We start from the raw sequence: 16,018 nt of genomic DNA on the forward strand, positions 1-16,018 counted from the left end.
TGGGGCAGAGAGGGAACCTTTTAGTTTGTCCTTCTTTGCTCTTTGAATAAAAAAAAAAAAATCCATACAACAATGATAAAAGATTATAGGGAAAGTGAACAAAAAGGATTGATTTCTTCCCCCCACTGCTTCTACCATATTACTGCTCTCAAATGGGCATTCAAGAAGGCTTCCCAGCATAATGGGGCAATTCCAGCAACTTCCTACAATTTCATTTTAAAATTCACCTTATGATTTCCCCTTGAATTCAGTCAACTTTTTATTGCTTGTACTCGATTGGGCAGAAATAATCATGAAATAGTCTTCTCTGGGATACCAGTGGCTTATTCTTCCTTTTGGCCTGGTGGAGCTGATTTAGTGTATCTTCTTGAGGTATAAAGGATTCAGCTTTGAAATTTAAGGTGTTACGAGCTGCCGTAGTTGATGAAGTGTCCGTAGATGCAAGGGGTAAAAATAAAATATACATAAAAATTTGGCTCTGCTCTATGTGTTTTGTTTTTCAAGTCACCATAAGTTGGCTTCTTGATCAACAACTTGTCTGAGAACTTAATTCAGTCTGATCAAGTTTTAGCGGAAACACATTAAATATTTCTAACTTTATTTTTTCAGAACAGTTTTAGATTCACAGAAAAAGTGTGAGGATAGTACAGGAGAGTTCCCATATACCCTGCACCCAGTTTTCTATATTACTAACATATTAGTATGGCATATTTGTTTCAGTTAATGAACCAGTGTGTCACATTGTCGACCAAAGCCCTTACTGTAGCATTTTCTTAGTTTTTACCCAAAGTCCTTTTTCTGTGCCAGGGTAGCTGATACATTTTCTTCATTTACATGGGACTTTTTCATATGTGTAGTAATGTCATAGAGCCATATAATAAATGCTATTTCTGTTTTAAGTAACTTATGGAATTTGGGGAGAAGAATAAAAGAAAGCTTTGCCACAGTGAAATGCTTATATTGTCTTGTGCATAAGCGCCACATGAGAAAAAATAAATTTTTATTTTTTTCCCTGTTCTATATTCAGTTGAACAGGTTCCTGTAGAACCATACAACATTCCCCTGTCCCAGGCTGAAGTCATTCAGGAAGGGAGTGACGTGACTCTAGTTGCCTGGGGCACTCAGGTCAGTAACATTTCTAAGAACCAATAATGTCCCTATTGTGCTTGGAAGCTCTCATTTTTTTATCCTGATACTATAAAAATCCAAAGTGTTGTTTTTCTTATATGTCAAATTTTAAGTCTTGTTAGTGCTACATCTATATCTGGTACTGACTTCTGGTTGAGGGTGAGGTGCCCGTTCAGTCATATTAAAATATATATGCATGTGGTGAAGCCATTATATAAAAATGTACTTGAGAAACTGTCTCTTTTGAAGCATGCATTATACATCCTCATACTTGTTTCTGTGCTTGACTTCCTATCGTTTTCATCACATCTGCTGCCATCTCTTGTGATTACTTTGCTGGTCATGTGGACCATCCAGGAGTCCAGCCTCAGAATTCCATACCTTCCTCTGTTCCAGCGAACCTCAATACCGATCTCCCTCAGTTTCCCCAGTGCTCATTGTCACATTGTCCTCCCTCCAGACTTTTAAGCTTGGGACTTTTTTTTTTTCCTTTGGCCATAGACTTCTATCTCTATCTCCTTCTTCTAAAGAAATGGTCCAATTTTCATTTTTCTGTGTGAAGGAAGTACTTATTTTAGAAAACTTGTATAGCAGTAAATGAAGAAAATAAGTCATTTGTAATACTACACCCTCTGACTTTCTTCTCCACTTGATTTTTGGCTTGGAGAGCTAGTCCTCATGGTTTTTTACCTCCAGTGGGAAAATCTTTTATCTGTATCCCTGTCGCTAAGCGGGCATCCTTGCCTCTCTTTGTGATAGGGGAGTAGTGTATTAGATACTATGTCCTATAACTTGCTCTTTCCTCCCACCTACCATGTTTGCTGCCAGTCCTTTACTCCTCTTTCTCTTTTATCCTCAAAAGAAGAGGTGTCTGGTTTTCATAGCTACCTCTACAACTCTTTCAGATTATATTCCATTTTGCCTTTTCCAGGGCTGTAATGTACCAGCTGGTCCCTTCCCTCTTCTGCATCTTCAGTTTCTCCTTTCAATGTCCCTTTCATTAAAAAGGTGTATATTTCTTCCCTATATAAAAAATAACCTTTTCTCTACCCTACTTTTCCCTGAAATACCAGTATATTTTGTCCTTTCTTTTATCACTAAACTTGAACAACGTTTTCTACTACCTGTATTTAATTCCTTAACTTCCTTATATTCTTGTACCTTATGAGATTTGTCCCCACTAATTTACTAAAACTATTCTTGTTAACATTCCTAATTTTCTAATTTTTAAATCCAACCCTTACCCCATATTGCCACGGTGTATGATGCTGGCTGCCGTTTCTGTGAAACTCTTTCTTCTTTAGTTTCTGGCATACATTGTCTCCTGGTTGATCTTCCTCCCTCCCTCCCTCCCTCCCTCCCTCCCTCCTTCCTTCCCTCCCTCCCTCCCTCCCTCTTTTGAGAAAGCATGAATGGTGGGGAAGAGCAGAGGGAAAGTGAGAGAATCTTAGGCTGGATGCTGGGTGTAGAGCCTGACTCAGGGCTCAATCTCATGACCCTGAGGTCATGACCTGAGCTCAAATCAAGGGTTGTTTGCTTAACTGACTGAGCCATCCAGGCGCTGCTTCCTTTTCCTCTTCTTCTTCCACTTCCTCTTCTCCTTCTTTTTCCTCTCCTCCTCCTCCTCCTCCTCCTCCTTCTCCTCCTTCTTCTTCTCCTTCTCCTTCTTCTCCTTCTTCTTCCTTTTCTCCTTCTTCTTCTTCTCCTCCTTCTTTTCCTTCTCCTCCTCCTCCTCCTCCTCCTTCTCCTTCTCCTTCTTCTTCCTTTTCTCCTTCTTCTTCTTCTTCTTCTCCTTCTTTTCCTTCTTCTTCTCCTTCTTCTTCTTTTCCTTCTTCTCCTTCTTCTTCTTTTCCTTCTTCTCCATTTTCTCCTTAAATGTTGGTCCTCTGCAGGGTCCCGTAAGTTCTGCCCTTTATTTCTCCCTCCACATGCTTTCTCTAGAAACTTAACCTACTCCTCTGACTTTACTTTCTGTGTGCTGATATCTTTAGAATCAGTGTCTCTATCAATGACTGCTTTCCCTTCCTGAAATTAAGGACATCTTTCCAACTATTTTCTAGACCTCTGTGTTTGATTACTTTGGGGGAATTGGGGTCAACATATCTAAAACAAATTTAATTCTCCATTGCAAATAAGTTCCCCTGACTGTAAACACTGTTTCTATTAATGATGTCAGAATTCAGCTGACTTTTTGGGTCTGAATCTCTGTAGTTATTCTCTGCTATTTTCATTTCAGGTTCATGTGATCCGAGAGGTGGCTTCCATGGCTCAAGAGAAGCTTGGAGTGTCTTGTGAAGTCATTGATCTGAGGACTATACTACCTTGGGACATGGATACGGTTTGCAAGGTATGAATATAGTGTTGAAAGAATGTCATTTCCTTAAATCTGTGGGCCAGATTTGTTGGCAATTTGCAAAGAATTGTTTTGAAATTTTGAGTTTTATGAGCATTTTCAACTGATTGAAAACTTTAAAATTTACACCATCACAGAAATATATGTTATATAATCAGCTTAATGCTCAAGCAAACCAACCCCTTGAGGTTTTTCCCTCCCATAGTTCTTTGTTTACAATATTACAGAACTGTGTCTTTCATGCAGCCAGCTTGGGTTGAGCTGTGGAAGTAATGGAGTAGTGCAAATGAAAGCATATCAGGTTGTTGAGGTCACCTGTGTTTTTAACAACTTATGGGTTATGGTTCGATAAGCAAGGTTTGATAGAGTCAACTAAATGGTTTGGCTGAATTTTCATTTGTCTCCTCTCCAAAAGAGATGGAGATGGATTATTTAAAAAACAAAACAAAGCAAAAAACAAAACAAAACAAAAACCCTCTCTACATAGTCTTCATACTGTGAATCACAGTTGGAATGTTATGTTGTGGGATTCTTCTGTCTGCTCGTAGTTTTCCATCTAAGCAAACTCTTGATAGTCCCCTCTCAGGAATATAGTTCAGTTCTCATTTACTTGGTTATAACTGATAGCTTTCATATTAATGTAGAGGTAACCAAAGTTCATCTGTTTCCATTGTGGTATATGAGGAAGATTAGGCTCTGTTTTTGTGATGGTCTTACCTACTAAGGTTTAGGTAATGTTGCATGTCTTACTTTTTCTTGATTTACTGTTATAGCAAGTGAGTCCTAAAACCTAGGGTATTTTATATTATTTTTTAAGAACTGTAGTATTCTCAAAGCTTTTATAGGCTGTTTCTTAGGTTAGTCATGTGAAAATAACCTGCAGCTCCTACTGCTGTAAAAATATAGCATAGGGTATTTAGGTAAAGATTGTTTTACAATTTATTGGAAGACTTAAGATTTGTTATAGGAAATGTTCTGTAGACTCACTTGACATCATCTAAACACTTGACATGGTTACGGATGGCTTCAACGATATTCTAAGTCTTTATATTTATAGTTTCCATCATAAGAGCAGTATTTTAGGTTGAACTGTTCATAACTGCATGAGAGTAATGCTTCTTGCAGGCTTTTTCAAATCAAGTCAGACACTGGGTTTTCTTTCAAGTAGCCAAATAGTCCAAATTATGGTTAAACCAGAGCTGAGAGCCTTTGTCGTGGAGGGGGCTTCTTCTTTGCAACTGTATCCCCCATTTATTCTTGGGGTTTGTATTTATAAAGTGAATGGTGCTTTTCTGTGGGGATATAATGTTTTGTTATGGTGCAGTGGGGGCACTGTTAAATGGTCGGGGCAAGTAGTTTTAAATTTTATTTACAGTTTTATATACTTTATACATCCTAACAGCTTATGGTAAAACACAAATACAACAACATTGCAAGGTTAATTGTGAAGGTAAAGTGAAGAGAGAGGAAGAAAGAAGGGAGAAATTATTTATTTATATTTATCTCTACATAACTTTGCTTGTGTGGTACGCCCCTTCTCCCCTTTAGTAAATCTACTGGTTGCATCTTTGTGTGATCCTGGGTTGTGGATCCTATTTCCTTGGGGCTCTTTACTACTGGAAAGGATGAAAGAGGACACTAGAGACTGCTCCTGAATGAAAAGGTGATGCATCAAACCTCTGACTTGCTAGCCTCATCCTTTTAGTCTTGTGTTGGGGTGCTTTCATCATGTTATTTTTCTAGTTGATGATCCTCTAGTTACAGTAGTGAAAGCCAGCTTGTCATTTCTTGATTACTTTGGGTTCTGTGACTCTTCATTGTTGACCATGGTAATCTTCTATTTTCCTTTCATGTGTCAAAGAAAAGTTTGGATACGTGACATCTTTCTAGGATTTGGAGATGACTTTAAAGAAGAGGACCCTATAGCTACACCTCAGTAAAAGTGAGGCTTCTTTTTTTTTGTTTAACTACAGTCAAGTTTTTCTTTTTTTTTTAAACATTTTTTATTTATTTATTTGACAGAGAGGCAGAGAGCACAGGTAGGCAGAGGGGCAGGCAGAGGGAAAGGGAGAAGCAGGCTTTCTGCTGAGCAGGGAGCCCGATGCGGGGCTCAATCCCAGGATCCTGGGATCATGATCTGAGCCGAAGGCAGTCGCTTAACCAACTGAGCCACCCAGGCGCCCCTACAGTCAAGTTTTTCTTTATGAATTCTGTAGTAATCAAAATCTATGTGTGTGTGTGTTTTTTAAAAAGATTTTATTTATTTATTTGACAGAGAGAGAGAGACAGCGAGAGAGGGAACACAAGCAGGGGGAGTGGGAAAGGGAGAAGCAGGCTTCCCGCTGAGCAGGGAGCCCAATGGGGGGCTCGATCCCAGGACCCTGGTATCATGACCTGAGCTGAAGGCAGATGCTTAACGAATGAGCCACCCAAATGCCCTTCAAAATTTATGTTTATTATCTTTTTCAGTTAGTGCTGTGTTTTATTGGTTCTTTTTGTTTTATGATAAAATTAGATCCCTCAGCTTTTTTCATGACATGTTAAGCTCAACACCCAAATGCATCTTTTGGAATACCTAATCAAGAAAAGCCTATTAAAGGTAAAAAAATAAATACTTATTGAACATACATAGACATTAGCACACTATGCATAGTAAAATGACTCTGGGACAGTTGAGGAATTGGTTAATGTAGTCTGAATTTAACTGTGTTTTAAAAAACGTAGTCACACTTGTTGCTTGAGCCTTGAAGCATTGTTTGGAAGTTATAATCCTGAAAAATTGCTTGGGGACAGAGAGCAGCAGAGTGTTTGAATGTTGCTCAGGGAAGCTACAAAATTGGAGACCTGAGTGGGTCTAAGAACCATAGTTCATCAATTCTGGACCTGATATTGGAGAACTAAGCTGGAAGCCTCTAAAACGTAGAACAAAAATTCCTGAGTTTTGAAGTGCCTAGGAGACAGAGACCTACCCTGGGAATTGGGGTGGCTTAAGAACATCAGCGAGGAGAGTTGAAAGCTCTGAAGTGAGTAGTAAATTGGCTCTTTTTACTTGGGGGCACCTGCCAAGTAAGTCTCAACTAGAAACTGAGAACCCAGGCGTATAGAATCCATGTTTCATGGGGTTGTAGTGACAAAATAGGAAACTTGGAGGGGGGGGGTTGCTTAAACACACAGGTGGTCTCCCATTCAAGATAAATGCCAAATTGTATGTGGTGGGAGCTGAAAATACCTGAAAGTCCAAGCCATCCCTTGAGACTGAAGTGTCAAAGACCAGTCATACTCTCAGTTGAAAGTTGGGGAGTCGGGTCTTAGGAGCTACCAGAGGTAGATTAAAGCTTTCCAAATCCACAGCACAGCCTCTCTCCCTCTCAGTTCCTTACTGGATTAATATAACTTACCTTCTTTTCTGTCTGCCCAGCACAACAAGGAGTCAGTCCTCCCATCATCTGGAACCTCAGTGAATCAGCATTCAGTAAAAAATTACTAAGTATATGAAGAGACAGGACCATTTGATTCAAAACCAAGAGAAAACACAAACAATAGAAAGCAGAAACACAGGTGATCCAGTCATTGGAGTTAGCAGACAAAGACTTTATTATGTTTAGGAATATAGGAGGAAGAAAAAGAACAAAAGAGGTAAGGAAGTGGAGAATTACCCTGGAGGTGTGTGTGTGTGGCTGTGTGTGTGTGTATGTATGAGAAAGAGAGAGAGAGAGAGAGACCATTGTAGAACCAAAGAAATATTTGTCAATAAGAACTCAGTGGATGTGTTTACAAACTTATTGGACTTAGTAGATAATAGTTTTCATGAACTAAAAGGCAAGTATATAGAAAATGTCCAAACTGAAGCACAGAGAGGGGGGAAATAAAATAGACTAAAACAGAAGAGAGCATAAAACACACTGGGGATCTGGTCAAAAGATCTGTCCCACATATGATTGGAATTCCAGAAGAAGAAAGAATGAATTGGTCAGACACAATAAAAAAGAATATTTCTCATTAAACTTTCAGGACATCATCATACTTGAGGATTTGTGAACTTCTAAAGATGTATTCAAAGAAAACCGCACCTACCTACACACTAGAATGACATCTTAAATTGCTAAGGATACCAACCTAACATTATCCAGTGAAAACATACTCTTAAAGTTAAGGTCGAATAAAAAATATCTTAGGCAAATAGAATTTTAGAGAATTTATCACCAACACATTTTCACTAAAGGCAATACTGTAAGGCAGTTCTTTAGGCAGAAGGAAAATGATCCTAGAAGACAGTCAGAATGGGCTTACATGGAGTTAAAATATTCTGTTGTTCTAGGATTTTAAATGTAATATTTTTACTAGATTATAGTAAGTTAGGGATGCATGTTGTAACAACTGAAATAATAGTGAAAGTATATATCCAGCAAGTTAAAAAGGGACCTATAGATTAATAGAAGTATTTGGTTAAACTAAAAGAAAGGAAAATATGTAAAAACAAAACAAAACAAAAAAAACCCCAAAGCAAAACAGGTGTGTCAGTAGAACACAGATAGATGATAGCTATAAACCTAAGTATATAAGTAATTAAAAACAAATGAATTAAATCTAGTAAAAGCCAATGATTGTCAGACTTCCTTAAAGAATAGCAGCAATGTACAGCTTAAGAGAGAGAGACTTTAAATATAGGGACACAGAAAATGTGAAAGGGATGAAGAAAAAAGACCTCTGGTGTAGCCATACTAATTTCAAATAAAGCTTTTAAGGCAAGAAGCATTACTAGAAACAAAGAACAGTTCATAATGCTGAAGGAATCAATCTGCTATGAAGATATAACAGTCTTTTTTTTTTTTTTAAGATTTTATTTATTTATTTGACAGAGAGGGAGAGAGCAAGAGAGGGAACACAAGCAGGGGGAGTGGGAGAGGGAGAAGCAGGCTCTCCGCTGAGCAGGGAGCCCGATGCGGGGTTCGATCCCAGGACCCTGAGATCATGACCTGAGCTGAAGGCAGACGCTTAACCAACTGAGCACTCAGGCTCCCTGAAGATATCACAGTCTTAAATCTATTATGTCATCGATAGCATAATTTCAAAATACATAAAGCAAAACAAGATACAAAACTAAAAGGAGATATAAACATATCCACGATCATAGTAGGAGACCTTGACACCCCTCTTAAAAACTGATCAAACAAGCAGGTAATATCAGTGAGTATATAGAAGATCCGAACAGTTAGCAAACTTGTCCTAATTGTGTACTCAACTATATAAGAAATCATTTTTTTTTTCGCTGAAGAATGATTGACATACAGTATTAGATTCCGGTATATAATGTAGTGATTTGATATTTATATACATTATGAAATGCCACAATATGCCTAGTTCAGTTGAATATGGAACATTTATCAAAATTGACCAAATACTAGGACATAAATATAATCTTAAACTTCAGATATTTGAAGTCATTTAGAGTATGTTTGGACAATAGTAGAATTCAGTTAGAAATTGAGAAGAAACTGGAAAGTCTTCAACTTCCTACAAATTAAATAATTTACATTTCAATCATAGATTGTAAAAGAAACTGCAACAGAAATTAGAAAAATACTGAACTAAAGGGTTATGAAGGTACTAAAATCAAAAATTTCAAGATTCAGGTAAAGCCATGCTTGAAGAGAGCTGTATGGCTGTAAATATGTACATTTAGAAAACAGGGATAAGAAAAAAAAAGTTAGTGATCTGAATTTCCATCTCCAGAAAGAAAATCAAATCTAGAGAAAATAGGATAAATGTAGTGATAAAGAGCAGAAATCAATGAAACAGAATGTATAATAGAGAAGTTTAATTAAGTTAAAATGAGATCTTTGAAGAGACTAATGTACTTGATGAACCTTTAGCAAGACTAATGGAAAAAAACGGCAAACCCAAATGACAAATATCAGGTATGAAGAAGGGGAAATCGCTAAGTCTACAGACTGTATACTAAGAGGATATCCTGAATGATTTTACAAATAAGTTTTGGGTGAAATGGACAGATTCCTAGGAAATACAGTGTTTTCAAAAATAAAAATTAGAAAACCTCAATAGTCATATATCAAACTGAATCCATTTTTATTAATGCTTATATAAGAAAAAAACCCTAGACCCATAGGGCTTTACTGGTGAATTCTTTAAAACACAGTTCTTATGCAAATTCTTACAGAAAATAGAACAAGAGGGAAAACTTCCAAATTCTTTGTATAAGGCTGGCATAATCTTCATATCAAATCTCTTTTGGACCATATATAAAGCAAAATTATAGACACATTTTATGAACGTAGATGTAAAAATCAAAATATTGGAAAGTTAAATCCAACGATATATAAAAAGATAAAGGTGAGGGTTTATTTCAAATATGCAAGGGGTGTTTGACATTCACGAACGTTCACACAGTGGTTGATGCAATTTCCCACATGAACAGAAAATGGGAAAAACAATCATGATGATCTTCATAATACAGAAAAACATTTGGTAAAAGTCAATATCCGTTCATAATGAAAATTTCTTAGTAACCTAGAAATAGAAGGGAATTCTATTAGCCTGATAAAGAGTAGCTTTATCTTGTAGTTATGAATAGCTATAAAAACCCTGCAGCAGAAATTATATTTCCTACTGAAATTTTGACTGCTTTCCTGTCGAGATCAAGAATATAACAAGGATGCCCTTACATAAGGGCAAGAGATACACAAATCATATGGATTAGAAAGAAGTAAAACTACTCATAGCTAACGTGATTTATATGTAGGAAGATCTAGTGGAATCTATGGGCAAATCATTAGAATTGAGTTTACCGATGCCCCTGGAAACAAGGTCAATATACAATAATTGTATTTTTGTATACCAGCAACAAATAGAAAATAAATTGATAACATTTGAAAGGACATAAAAAAATCAAACATCTAGGGTGAAATTGAATGCTGCGTATGTAACAACTACGCAGAAAATCCCAAAACGTTATTCACAGAAATTAGAGAAGATGCAAGCAAACTGAAGCACATACCCTATTAATCAGTTGTAAGGCCAAGAATAGCCAAGGCAATCTTGAAGAAGAAAGCTGGAGGACTTAGTTATCCAATGTGTTATAATTAAGATGTGTTGTAAGGTTATCATCATTACAGTATTGTACTGGGGTAGAGATAGACCACTGTGCTGCCGTTGATTTATTTCCTTGAATTTATAATGTAGTGAGCCTTTTTATAGACAGAGAGAGCCTTGGTGTGCTCTGACCTGGAGGAGGTTTTTTGGTCATTCAGCCAGAAACCCATATGCCTAAGTAGTGCTGTTCTTCTCAAGCTCCCCAAGAATAAGAACCATGGCTAAGTGTTGAGGGCTTGAATAGACTTCCCTGCTGAGATACAGACCACATTCAAAGTGAGTTAAAAAACGAGCTACAAAGTTAAAACAGCGGCCAGGCACAGAGTTAGGCTTGAGGTACTGTCCAACTTGAAATGATTTTTTTTTTTTTTTAATATGTAGAAATTCAGAGAAGCTGCCTATGGAAAAGAAGAACTTGATTTTGGCAGGAGAATGACAGTCTTTGAAAGAAACTCAGGATTCAAGAATAATACTGTCCTTCAACTTAAAATCAACTACATACAACAGTGCCAAAAAGGAAAGAAAAATGACAGTTTACAAGGTGTAGGTGATTTCCACATGTTTATAGAGAGCATTGACACAGAGCTTTGACATGCTTATACTTTATTTGAAATTAAATTCTGCTAATTATTGAAATAAATAAGGGTTTGCCTTTATACCTTGGAGCCTTTTTTGATTTCTCTCTTTCTTTCATCTTCTGCCTGCCCACATTCAATTCCAAAGCAGATCCTGCTGGCTTTGCCTACGCGATATGTCCAAAATCTGACCACCAGCTCTAATGCTGTTACTCTTGATCCTGGCCCCAACTGCTAGCATTTCTCATCTGGCTTTTGGCTGTAGCCTCGAAGTACTGTCTCGCTTCTGCCCTTTCCGTGCCATAGGCAGAATTGATCCTTTCAAATGCGAGTCGCATCATGTTCCTTCTGGTCTCAAAAGGTCTCAATAGTTTCCCATGAAATTTAGTGGAAAAGTCAAATTTCTTACCGTGGTCTACAGGGATTTACCTTGTCTCGCCACCTTCCACAGCCCACCACCGTCCACCCTTCAGGAACTGCTCTTCATTGACTCTCAACCAAGGGGCTGTTAGGTCACCACTCAAATACCATTTTCTCCTTCAAGGCCTCTGACCCACTTACTTAATACTGGATACCATCCCTCTTGCCAAGACTCCCTTTTACCCCTCCTTCCTTTTTTTCTAGAGAGGTGAAGTGATCTAACATATTATATAACTTTATTATTTATATTGTCAATCTTTCTTCCCCCATTAGGAGGTAAGTTCTGTGAGGGTAGGGGTTTTTGTCTGTTGGCTTATTGATGACTTCTCAATACCTGAAAAAAATGCCTGATTTAGGTTTGGTATTCAGGAGATATTTGCTATGCAATTATTATGACTATCAGCAAAAGAAAGTTTTATGATGAAACTGTTTAAAATTGGAATGTTTTGAATTTGGTACTTTTTCTTATTTTTGGTGCTTATACAAAAGTTTAAAAAGTAACTCTAGAATATTGCTTTATGAATAAATCTGTTTTAAGCTGAAGCATTTATTCTAGTCTTAAGTTTTAGTTTGACCTTGTGTTTTATTTTTCTTAACAGTTGTCCATTTTTCATAATGGTATATAGAAAGTATCATTTGAATTCTCATTAGACTAGGACCAATTTATCCTAAAAAGCAAAGTGAAAGTGACTACAGCAAACCTTAGCTAGCTATCTTATAATTTCTGAGAATTGAGTTCTTATGGTAATTTTTTGCATAGATGAGAGTTACTATTTCTGGGTAGCAGCTTTTAAAACTTCTTAACCTTTTGAACGTCAGTATTTCCAAAACCTTTTCACTTTTCTCAAGGAAAACATAATGTATATAATTTTGCCTTTCAAAAATAATTCAGTCCAAATGAACATGGGTTGTTACACTGTGTTAAGACATTTACATTTTTTGAGGTGTATGGTTGTTTACTTCATTGATATATTTCTGTGCTTAAATTCATGGTTTTAAGCCTCTAAATTTAAATTTTCTTTTATCTTTTGCTGTCACATTATTGCCAGCTGTGCATGGGATCCAGATGACCAGACTTTGTAACTGAGACATGTGTATTGGCCAGGGAAGGCCTGTAATGATTTCTCATGAATCAAGAACACGTGCTTTACTCTTCAAACCTTATGATACTAATTTGGGTTTTTGAGAACCTTTCTCCTCTTACTTCGTTGCCTGTTTTGCCAGGTGGGTCATTGTCGTGGACTTCAGAGCTGCAAGAGGTCAGCCTGGGCCCCATTCCCTTTGGTCTTCCTACCGATCCCAGGAGTGACCTGTGACTTTTAACATCCCTCACAGCTAGTATTCACTGCTTCTGATCAGGGGTTTTCTCTGTTCAAACATACTGGTACGAGATACTGTCTCAAAGCCTCTCCCTTCTCCCCCAAAGTCATCTGCTTTTTTTGAGGTACTCAGGAGGTGGGTTGTTACCTTTTAAATTCTTAACAAAGTTTGGAAGTGATACAGAAAGAAACTTCCTCTCTACCTCCCTCTTGCTTTCCCTCTCTTTTCCCTTTTCTACCTGAATTATGTGGCAAAAGTTGATGATGTGCCCATGGATGCAAATGGTTGTTGCATGGCTACAAGTTGGGGCACCTATAGTCTCAGTATTTTGGGGGTATCCTAGGAGCATGACAAGGCCTCCGTGGCATTACAACGTGGGACAGAAGTTGGAAGTAGGTTCGCTGTGGCACGAGGAGGTGACTGCAGTTGGGATGGAGCATTTAGCGTCCTCTTCTGTCCCTTTACTCCAGCCGTTTCCATTCTTCAAAAGACTTCACTGGGACCCTGGATAAAGGTAGGGCAGGTTCTAAGGCTGGCAGGTGGGGTGGAGGTGGGAAGGTTCCGGGGGCAGAGTCCTTCAATAAAAAAGGAAAGGGATATTGTAGGAGTGGAACTGGGAAGAAGTTAAACCTTGGTCATCTGGGTGTGGCTAATCATTTATATATAAAGAACCAAGTTTGCTTACTCTCTCTTTTGCACCTGGTGTTAGTGTATTTGTGAATAGGGCAGAAGAGATGTAGAAGACCCAAAGTACCATTGAAGATAAACATAAAAACATATGGGTTCTATTTTATGACTCTAATTATAATTTTGTAGCCTTTAGGTTTGTTTTTATTTCCACAAGATCGACTTAGATTACCTTAGATTTCATTTTTAGTAAGATAGTACTAACACTTGCAAGGTTAACATTTAGGGTCTGTACTTTGTACGGAATGGCTCTAAACTGGTTTTGTGGGGGAGGTTGGAGAATTTGCCTTTAGAGAATCTATAATGGCTTAGTAGTCCCAGTTACATACATTTTTTTTTAGTCAACTTGGACCTGATTGAATAATTCACTAGTTGAATACTAGCTCTTTTGCTTGAAGCTTTTAACCCGTGAGGTAGAGGGGAGGGAACAGGGGAAATGAATGAGAACAAGAGCATTACCAGAGTGTGGGGGCAGGAAGGGGAGCTAAGTAATTACCTATAACCACTAGAGGCCTCTCTTAAGCCAAGTTTCATGGTTAGTATCACCAGGTTTCCATAATGGGGCCTGGCTCTGTCATTGTAAATTAAGCATATTTTATGCTGTAGTTCAGAATAAATAGTATGAGAGCACTTTTTTCCTAGAGCATATATTATAATGTAACCCTAATGTTTTCTTTAATGTTTATCAGAACAACTGATGATTTATTAGACTGAAAACAAATTAGAAATCTCCCTCTGCTCTTTCACTCTCTAAATAAGCTTTTGATAAAAACAGGTAATCAAAGAATATGCCCAGATGAAAATTATATGCCTCTTTGACAGTGCAAGGATATTTATGTTTAAAATTATTACTGATACAGCATGGTGTGTTTAATTGTTGAGAGTAGTATATATTTTTCTGATGTAGACTATAAGTAAAGTTATTTTAGGTTGTATATTTAAAATTTCACGTTTCTTTCATTATTGTTATAAGCTTCTGATATCAAAAATCTATTTAAGAAATGATTCAAAAAACTTAGGCTTAATACTGTCTGGGGTAAAAATAAGTGCTTTCCTTTAGGAATAATGAAAATACCATTTTTCGTTTGGAATTATTTTGGATGTGGGTTGACCTTGTGGGGAATGCAGGCAGGGAAGGCAGGGTCATCTTGTCTGATAAGAATTGTTGCTCTTTTCCACAATAGGAAGGCTAACAATTTGGAACTTTGTTCCACTTTTGACAACTCATTGTTCATATAGGATTTTTTTTCTTTGTCACGACCACAACTAGTTAGTTGTACTAATTGGAGCACGTTCTAGGTTCTTGGATGATGCTGTACTTGGGATGTGATGACCACATTTACTGCCCTGCATGGTGGCCCTTGGATGATTCCTTGGAGTTCCATGAGGGCAGGGGAGTTTTGTGAATTTTGTTCATTACTGTATTCCCCCAGAATTTTGAAGAGTGTGCAGTATAGAGAAGATAGTAAATATTTGTTGAATGATCTTATTGCATTTCAAAAATAGCATGAAATATGTAGTAAGGAGTCAGTTTTTCAGTGAAAGAAATTAATGGAGAAACTGGTAATTTCTGTAGAGAAAAAACAGCCTGAGAGTATCACTCCTGCTACCTGGTCTATTTTTAGTATGAGTTATGTTTTAGGTATGTTTTGAAGAAGATTAGGATAATGCCTGGGTTCTGATCTAACTTTGTGTCATATACGTAATATAACAAGGCTTGACATAGTACCTGGTGAGTGGTAAATAAGAGTTTAAAACAACATGTTTTATGCATATCTCCCTTAGTATTCACAGCAGTTCTCCTAATTAGATGTGAGCGTCATTATTTTATAGGTGAGAAAACTGAGTAACTTGCTCCAGGTCACACAGCTGATGAGGTTGCTGGCCTCCCAACCTCCGCCTTTTTATTATAGCATGCAGCTTCTCACGCAGAGTTTGAGCTGACTTTGTAAATATTTTTCAGCTGTGGGATGAAATGACTATGATTTGTGATGTAATTTGAATGTAACTTCCAAGTGTACAAGATATTGGCGATTGCAGTGTGTTTACAAGGAGGGGTCCGGTCTGTTTCTTTCCTAATGGGCTCTCTTGTCAGAACTGTAAAGTGTTTCGATAGAGGCATTTCCATTCTCTATGCTAAGAATTTCTGTTCCCATTTTAGAGATGAGGAAACTGTGTCTTAGAAAGGTTAGAAACCTCCCAAAGGAACTCAGCTAATGAGTGGCAGAACTGCAGTTCAGTCTTAGGTCTTAAATTCTGGAACGCTGACGTGTTCATAGTATAACTGTGCCTCATGTTAGAATAGTTATTTTACGATTATCTAAGTTCATGCTTTAAAAATTATTTGAATTTAATTGATGAAATGCTTGCAAATATTTTATAACATTTCAAGAATTTTCTTTCACGTTTGCCTACCTGGATAATG

The 16,018-nt window shown here is 37.4% G+C and overlaps 1 protein-coding gene across 8 annotated transcripts in view; it reads left to right on the forward strand.

Annotated features, from left to right (window-relative positions):
* The window catches only part of BCKDHB (branched chain keto acid dehydrogenase E1 subunit beta), a 216,434-nt gene that overhangs the window by 69,985 nt on the left and 130,431 nt on the right, over positions 1 to 16,018 (forward strand). For 2 of the 8 annotated variants that reach the window (XR_012378486.1, XM_025858994.2), the window contains 2 exons: positions 1,028 to 1,125; positions 3,365 to 3,475. Coding sequence is in view for 3 of the 8 variants with exons in the window: in XM_025858994.2 (XP_025714779.1) it covers positions 1,028 to 1,125; positions 3,365 to 3,475 (209 nt within the window). In the remaining 5 variants the exon portion in view is untranslated. Of the gene's footprint in view, positions 1 to 1,027; positions 1,126 to 3,364; positions 3,476 to 5,029; positions 5,424 to 5,996; positions 7,118 to 10,972; positions 11,135 to 12,635; positions 12,672 to 16,018 lie in introns of those variants that run through there. The other 6 variants (XR_012378483.1, XR_012378484.1, XR_012378482.1 and 3 more) reach the window with 6 other exon arrangements.

Source organism: Callorhinus ursinus, unplaced genomic scaffold, assembly GCF_003265705.2.
Source record: "Callorhinus ursinus isolate GAN/ISIS: 27379988/994484 unplaced genomic scaffold, GSC_fseal_2.0 scaffold6, whole genome shotgun sequence".
In the NCBI taxonomy this organism is placed as follows: domain Eukaryota; kingdom Metazoa; phylum Chordata; class Mammalia; order Carnivora; family Otariidae; genus Callorhinus; species Callorhinus ursinus.